The sequence below is a fragment of the Haliaeetus leucocephalus genome, unplaced genomic scaffold (assembly GCF_000737465.1).
Source record: "Haliaeetus leucocephalus isolate CR32 unplaced genomic scaffold, Haliaeetus_leucocephalus-4.0 Scaffold517, whole genome shotgun sequence".
NCBI classification, from domain to species: domain Eukaryota; kingdom Metazoa; phylum Chordata; class Aves; order Accipitriformes; family Accipitridae; genus Haliaeetus; species Haliaeetus leucocephalus.
This window is the reverse complement of record NW_010972953.1, coordinates 2,632,848-2,640,535: the sequence shown is the minus strand read 5'-3', so window position 1 is coordinate 2,640,535 and position 7,688 is coordinate 2,632,848. Positions and strand designations below refer to the sequence as shown.

The following is a 7,688-nucleotide window of genomic DNA, read 5'->3' as shown; positions in this document are numbered from 1 at the left end:
GGCTCCAGGGGCACCTCGCTGGAGCGACGGCCGGGCTCGGTGGAGCCGCAGCTCGCTCTGCCCTCGCTGCGGTCCGGCCGGCCTCGTTAGTGCCGCTCCCCGCCGTGCCGGCCCCGGTTGTTTGCCACGGTTGCTCTGGCACAGCCTGCGTGGCCCCGGAGCCTTGCTCGTCGCTTCCCCGGCACAAGGCTGCTGCTCGCCTGACTGCGAGCCCGGAGCAGGAGCCCTATCACTCTGCATTGGTGGAGATGTGGAAAACAATTTGCAGGTAAAATGACCCTTTCCCGTGGCAAATTACCCTTGACTGCTGCAGCCTGGGCGCTTGTTATTCCAGGCAGGATGTCACGGCACGGCGGCACGGCGCGGCCGGGCTATTAACCAGGCGGAATGAAGCCATTTGCTTGTTACGGAATTGCAGAAACCTCAAGCGAAGATAAAGCAGCCGTGCTCGCCAGCGCCCTGGGCACCGGGGTCGGGCTGCCCGTGGCCAGGAGCCATCTCACCCAAGCGCTCCCTTCGCCTGTGGGGCATCTCTGCCGAGCCTGGCGAGGTGAAGCAGGGGTTTTGAGGCACATCTGGCCAGATGTTCCCCCGTGCCAGGCCCGGGTGATGCACGGGGAGGAGCAATCCCCAACTTAGCTCTGTGGAGTCTTTATCCAGCAGATTAGGAGGTGGTGATGGGCTGTGGGTATATATATAATTTCATTGGGCTTTAGCATTTATTTCAGGAGCTAAATGTCATTAGAGGCAGATCCCCTGACTAAATCCCCAGTCCGTTACAGCTGCAGGGTTATAAATCGCCTCATCCCAAGGGGAGCTGCCTGAGCTGATTTTTTTTTCTTTTTTTTCTTCCTTTTTTCACCTTTAAATGCAACTCCACATGGACAGTTAAGAGCTCAGTGCTGGGTTCAGATGCCATCCCCCAAGGTCAGCCTGGCCTAGGGATGCTGCAGGGGCTGACACCCGCCGTGGGGCTGCCTGGGGAGCACTGGGTGCTGCAGGTGTGGAGCGGGGCTGCAGGATGCTCCATCCCCTCGAGAAGCGAGGAGATTCTAAACTTCCCCGTGGCTGGTTTGCTCGGGGTTAGTAACACCGAGCACGGCTTAAAGAGAGGATGCCGGGGCTGGGTGCTGGAGAGGGGGGGTCCCTGCAGACCCGGCACGCTCAGGCACCGAGCCGCCTGCCGCCTTTCTATGAACCGGCACGCCGACCAGCCGCAATGGCGAGAGCGTGAACTCCCGCTCCTTCCCCAAATTACATCTGACATTCAATTAAAACCTGGAGGTGCCCGGAGGTACAATGTTATTGCGGCGCCGGAGCTGCAAGGGTAATGCGCTACCTCGGCCGCCCCGTTGCACTGTGCCGTTGCCAGCCGGGGCGAGCCCCCGCACCGTGTTTCCACCCCCCCCCCTTCCCCAAAAAGGCGTTCGCCTGCATCACCGGGCCGGGCTGCGGGGTTGCAGGGCTGGAGCACAGAGCGGCCTTCATGGCAGCGAAGGGGGGGGGTCCGGGGCTTCCACCTGGCCTCCCCCCCGTCGCTTTGCGGGGTGGAGAATGGTCGCCTTTCAGGGTGGCGGTGGCAGGCAGGGCCGGGGGGCTGAATGGCGCTTGTGAGCCGAGCCTTGGCGGGCGCCCAGCGCTGATCTCACCGGCTCTCCTCCGCCGAGCGCGCCGCAGCCGCGCAGCGACGCGGGGCTTGGCACCCGCCCGGCCGCTCGCCGGGCCTCCCCGCTCCCACCCATGGTGGCAAACCCCCCCTCCCCCCCTCCCCGGGGGTCCCCGAACCGTCCCCTCCGTGACGCAGCTCTCCCACGGGACCCGGGGAGGGGGACGACGTGGTGGGAGACGGGGAGATGCAGCCCCCGGTGCGATGCGGTGCTGGGTCCACGCGGGCGGGAAGCTTGGATGGGTGTGGGGACGGGGTCGAAAATTGGTGGGGTGACATGGGGTGCATTGCAGCCGTGCAATGGCAGGGGGGGGTGACTTTGGAGGGCATACACCCCCCGCAGAGCTTGCGGCGCTGGAGCCGAGCGGTTCCAGCTGTGGGGCTTGCTCTGGGCTGCATTCCCCTTTTGCCCTCAAACCCATCACCCTTTAGAAACCAGCCCCCGGGGAGGTGATGCCGGGATGGGGCCGGGGCCACGACTGGCCTTGGGGGACATCGTGAGGTCCCCAGAAGAACCCCCCTGCCCTTCCAGCCCCTTCCAGTGCCACGGCGTTGGACGCTGGGGGACCCCCAGGGCAGGACTGGGTGCCGGAGCGGAAGGTGCTAGGGACGGCCGTAGCCGCCCCGCAGTGACGGCTGGGGATTTAGTGCTTTCCGAAGGAAATTGAATTTGGTGTCTCTGTCGAACACAGCCGGGGAGAGCGCCCTCGTATATCCTCGGGATTTATGGTTTTCCCCGGGCGCTCACCGTGACGTGCGTAATTCTGCCGTGCCACTGATGGGGGTGGGCGGCCCCGCGGGGAGCTCAGCCCCACGGCCTGACAGACCCCCCCAGGGCAGCCCCTCGGCTTCTCCGGGTCCGTCTGCACCCCCCCCATGCCACGGAGCGGGATGCATGGGAAGAGGAGCCAAGGGTGCCTGGCTGCACCGGCGGTGACGGCGAGGAGCCCATGCAGGGAAAGGGCCTGTGCAGGGGTTACGCTGCGTTGAAGGCAAAAGTCAGTAAATTTGGGTCTGGTTTATGGTACTAATAAGTGTCAGTGCAGGCAGTGCTCCCTGCCTGGGGCTCGTATATCACGTCTGTGTGTTGCAACGGGAGCCACGGCATGCCCAAAGCATGGCTGGGGGCTCCCCCGCCAATGCCAGGTGTCCCCATGTCACCTCCCCGCTGTCCCCTGGGGACATCACCAGGCTCAGCCGGCAGTGCCGGGGCAGCTCGGCGAGGCGGTTGTGCCATCGCTGGCTGCTGTCCTGGCTGGCACAGCAGCGAGGTGCCCATGGTACGTTTTGGGGGTCCACGTGCCCGAGGTGGCGTCGATGGTGCCCAGGGGAGCCCCCGCTGCTTCCCACGGCACACGGCATCCACCGGCAGCAGCCGCCCCGGTGCTGCCGTGCTGTGCCTGGGGCAAGCGCGTGGGAACTCGCCAGCATCCTCCATCCAGATATGGGGACAAGGGACCCTGCTGCAGGACAGGGGGGTGGCCCAGGGGGTGTGGGGGAGGCTGGGGAAGGGACCCCCACCCTGTGCCCGCAGCTGCACCTCCCGCCAAGCCCTCCACATGCCAGTTAATTTCACGCCAAGTGCTCTTGATGGATCTCTTGTTATTTTTGGTGAGCCGAGCCATAAATTTGTGCCACCTCACTGCAGCAAGCTGTTAAGCGGGGACGGGAGAGCACCTCTGCCCAGCACGGCGGGGGCGCGGGCACCCTGGCCGCGCCAGGGACGTGGCAACCCGGGCCGTGCTCCAGCTGCAGCCCCTGTGACGGGGGGTGACGTGTTTGGGGGAGCTGTGACATGTTTTTTTCGTCTGTGAGTGTGCTCAGCCATGCTCAACCGTCTCTTGCCCTCGGGGATGCCACGCAGCGCTCAGTGTGGGGCCAGGCATCCCTGTATCCCCCCTGCAATGTCCCCTGACCCACAGTGGCCCATCCACATCCGTGTCCCCGTTCCCTGCCCGCTCTCACCGGAGCCCTTCTCTCTTCCAGGCAATGCGGTCGAGGAGAACCAGAAGGTGAAAACCCAGTGGCCACGGTCAGCGGACGAGCCAGGCGTCTACATGGCCCAAACAGGTACTGGTGCTGCTCCGGTACGAGGACAGGCACAGGACGCTGGCGGTGCTGGGCTCGGGTGCCTAGCCATGGGCAGGGGTGATGGAGATGGAGCGACTCAATTTGCTTCCTGCCCACAGACCAACTTAATTTGCTCCATTTATACATTTTTCCTTTACACCTTCCTCCGAGGGTTGTAAAGCAAAAAAAAAAAAAAAATCCATTAATTGTTTAGTTCAAATGTATTTATTTGGCAAATCCATCTGGGTAATTTGAGAGTGCTGCTGCCCCCTCCCCAGCCCCCCCTGATTTATGGTCGGAGGGCTCAGAGGCGAGCGGGAGATGGATGAGCCCTGGCACCGGGAGAGGAGCTCCGCTCCGTGTGCCTGGCATGCAGATCTCCTCCCGGCAGCGCTCGGATGCTCATGGGGGTCCTGTCCCCCCTGGGAGCTGCTGGGCAGAGTGTGGGGTGACCCCAGTGGTGGCCCGGTCCGGCCCTGGGGTCCCCGTGTGACGCGGAGCAGCCACGGGACGTTGTCACCTCTGTAGGAGCCCTGCTCCGGAGCCTGAGCCCTGCCTATCTCCAGGACAAATTGTCCCCTTCGGAGCCCTCCTCCATATATTCCTTTTTAATTTAAACTGATGGCCTTTTCTTCTGGCCTGTCCAATAGCTTCAGAGACATCATCAAGCTTAATAAGGGCCGGGTTGTTGTAAATGTCAATGCTGTGCCTCGGTGGGGAGAGGGAGCTGTGCCGGGCTGCCCGTGCTGCCTGCGCTGCCCGGGCTGGATGTTATCCCTCGTGCCAGATGTGATCCTGTGCCCCGACCCCTTCTCCGTGTGCCGCTGGTGCTGGGTCTGGAGGGTGACATGGGCTCCTTCACCCCACTTACGTCCTCAGCATCATCCCTGTCACCCACGGCACAACATCCTCATCCCTACGCTCACGGGTGCTGCCCGGCTATTTTCCCGGCCCCCCACGGGGGCTCCGCTCACGGCACCTTCCCCGGTTCCCCCCCCACCGGAGAAGTCGCCGGCTCTTAGGCTTCGTGTCTCCCGCAGGGGACCCGGCGGCGGAGGAATGGTCCCAGTGGAGCGTCTGCTCCCTGACGTGCGGGCAGGGATCCCAGGTGCGGACGCGCTCCTGCGTCTCCTCGCCCTACGGGACGCTGTGCAGCGGGCTGCTCCGGGAGACGCGGACCTGCAATAACACGGCTACCTGCCCAGGTATGGGGGGGGGAGGGTACATGGGCATTAGGGGGGGCTTCGCTACCCGTTGTGGGGGTGCCCATCGCTGGCTGGGCTCTGGGGTGATGCCCAAAGGGCTGAGCGGGTGGGTCGCTGGGGAGAGCAGGGACTTGTGTTGCTGGGGGGGTTTCTGGAGATGGGGGGGTCTCTTGTAGGTGGGGGGTGGCTGAGGAGGGTGGCTCTGTGCAGCAGCGCTGTCGTGGAAGCAGGCGTTGCCCATCCCGTGCTGGGTTGCTCCGAGCCCCGTTGGCATCCTCTCATCGTCTCGCCTTCCCGGCTGTACCAGCTCTTGGGAAACCACGTGGGGAGCAGCAAACCGGGGGAGGCATCTGGAATGGGTGCCCCAGCACCCCATGCCCCGCCACCGGTGCTGCTGCCGGGGGTTTTGCTTTGGGAGCAGCTCGGCCGGCAGCCCCTCTCCATCCTCCTTCCCAGCAAACTTGGGGCTTCCCCAGGGTGTCTTCGAGGCTTTGTGCTGGGGGAGAAGCAGGGGCTGGAGCCTGTGCCGGGGGACTCGGGACCAGGCAGCTGCCTGGCCTGGCGTGGTGGGGGTTCCCCACTCGTGTGGGGCAGGATGGGGCCAAGCTTCTCCGTGCTTCGAGGCAGGTCGTGGGCAGGAGTGGGCAGGCAGGGTGCCGGGGGTCTCACTGGGCCATATACTGGCCCGTTTGTCTGCGGTGGTATCCGTTCGTCTCACGTGGGACACTGGGAATCAGAGGAGCCTCGGGGTGCTGCAGTGGCAGCCGGGCTGCCCTGTCTGAACCTGGGATGTTTTGGGGGCTTTGCACCCCCAAAACACGCCGGTGCCTGCTCCCCTCCGTACCGGGGAGTGCAACCCCGTCCCATCACTCCAAGGACATCGCAGCTCGCGGAGGAGCATCCTTTAGGATGCTCGTGCGCCGTGCGGGTCCCTGCTCCCTTCCTGGGTGAGCTGAGCTCCCGTGGGTGCGACACGTGCGAGGGGCGACCGTGCCCGGTGTGTCGACACAGGTTGGGGTGAGCTGGGCTGTGCGTGGGTGCGGGGGGACGTGTGCCGCCGGTGCCGGGACCCCAAAAGGGAGGCTGGAGCAGGGCAGGGAGTGGTAGTGGGCAGCGCTGCCTGCTCGGGGCCCTTGGGGTTTGGGCTCGGGTGCGATGGTGGGGCAAGCGGTGCCGGCGGGACACGGAGGGGAGCCGGGGACTGTGCCCGGCTCTGCCACAGTGCCCCAGGGGTCTGCAATGGCCAGGACCCCTCGGTGCCAGGAGGAGGAGGAGGCTGGAGCCCCACGGGGGGCCGGGAGCGTGGGGCGACGGGGCTGTGCTGTGTTGCAGTTCACGGCGTGTGGGAGGAGTGGTCCCCGTGGAGCCTGTGCTCGGTGACCTGCGGGCGAGGGTCCAGGACCAGGACGCGGCGGTGCGTGGCCCCGCGGCACGGAGGGAAAGCCTGCGAGGGCCCCGAGCTGCAGGCCAAGTCCTGCAATATTGCGAGCTGCCCGGGTCAGTACCTCCCTCTCCCCCTGCTCCTTCTTCCCCCCCGGGAACACCAGGAGACCGGCACCGGCCGAGAGCCAGGGCCGTGCTCCCGGCGTGGGGCTGCGGTGCTGCGAGGGACGGGTGGCATCGGCATGGGGACCCGGGACAGCCCGTGGGCACGTGGGTGCTGTGACATGGGGTGCACCCTCCTGTCCCGCTGGAAACCAGGATGGAGAGCCGGCTCCATCGGCCATGCCGGGGGGCTCGAGGCCCCACCGTGGGCAGGGGGAACCAGCCTGGGGACCGTGGAGGAGCCGGCTCCTTCTCCTCCCATCTGCTGCGGCTGACTGTCCCCCCGCAGCAGGCACAGCGCTGGCACCAGGGTGGCACAGGGACGTCGTGGGGCACCGGGGAGGTGGCGAAAGGGGTCGGCTGCAGGGTCTGTCTGTGTGCGGGTGGCACCGCCATCTCCATCCTTTCCTCCTGTGTGCCAGGCGTGGCCGTGGGGTTTCTGTGGTGATGGCCAGGGATGCCACGTCAGGGCCAGCATCCCCGTGGGGACCCCACGTGCGGCATGGGGAGGCCGGCGGTGGGCTGGGAGCAGGAGGGAGCGTGGGAGCTGAGGGGTGCGTGGGGCGCACTCCCTCTGCAGCAGCTCCGGCGGGGACGTGCCACCCACGGCACATGGCTTTTGCCACAGCAGCCCCGTGGAGATGCTGCTGGCGTGATGGAAGCTCACGGCAGCTCCTTCCCCGCCTGCCCTGGCCCTTTCGGCATCACTGGGGCTCATGGCTTTGGCGGGGAGCGATGCCGGGGTTGAGCGAGTGCGGCCGTGCGGCAGGGCTGGGCGTTGCGGTGCAGCAGGGCTGCAGGAGCAGCCGCTCGGCACGTGGGAACCAGTCCTGGTGACGGTCCTCCCCGGCCGGGGCACGATTTGGCGCCGGCTATTGAGGTCGGCACGGGAGGAACCGGCGCGTCCATAGGTTGGACCCGTTGCACGGAGAGCCCGGCGTGGGTTGCGGGGAGCTGGGGGCCATGTGGCCGAGGGGCCGCTGGCCGGTGGGACCTGACGCCGCTCTCGCTTGTCCCCGCAGTGGAAGGGCAGTGGCTGGAGTGGGGCGCCTGGAGCCGCTGCTCCGTCACCTGCGCCAACGGCACGCAGCAGCGGACGCGCAAGTGCAGCGTCTCGGCCCACGGCTGGGCCGAGTGCCGGGGGGCCCACGCCGACGCCCGGGAGTGCTCCAATCCCACCTGTCCCAGTAAGGCCCCGCGCG

At 66.1% G+C, this 7,688-nt stretch overlaps 1 protein-coding gene across 1 annotated transcript in view; it reads left to right on the top strand.

Moving 5' to 3' along the window:
• Window positions 1-7,688, top strand: part of BAI2 (brain-specific angiogenesis inhibitor 2) — a 20,030-nt gene that overhangs the window by 695 nt on the left and 11,647 nt on the right. Inside the window, exons 2-5 of the mRNA XM_010576323.1 lie at window positions 3,653-3,736; window positions 4,777-4,941; window positions 6,274-6,438; window positions 7,509-7,673. Of these exons, the coding sequence (XP_010574625.1) occupies window positions 3,653-3,736; window positions 4,777-4,941; window positions 6,274-6,438; window positions 7,509-7,673 (579 nt within the window). The remainder of the gene's footprint in view (window positions 1-3,652; window positions 3,737-4,776; window positions 4,942-6,273; window positions 6,439-7,508; window positions 7,674-7,688) is intronic.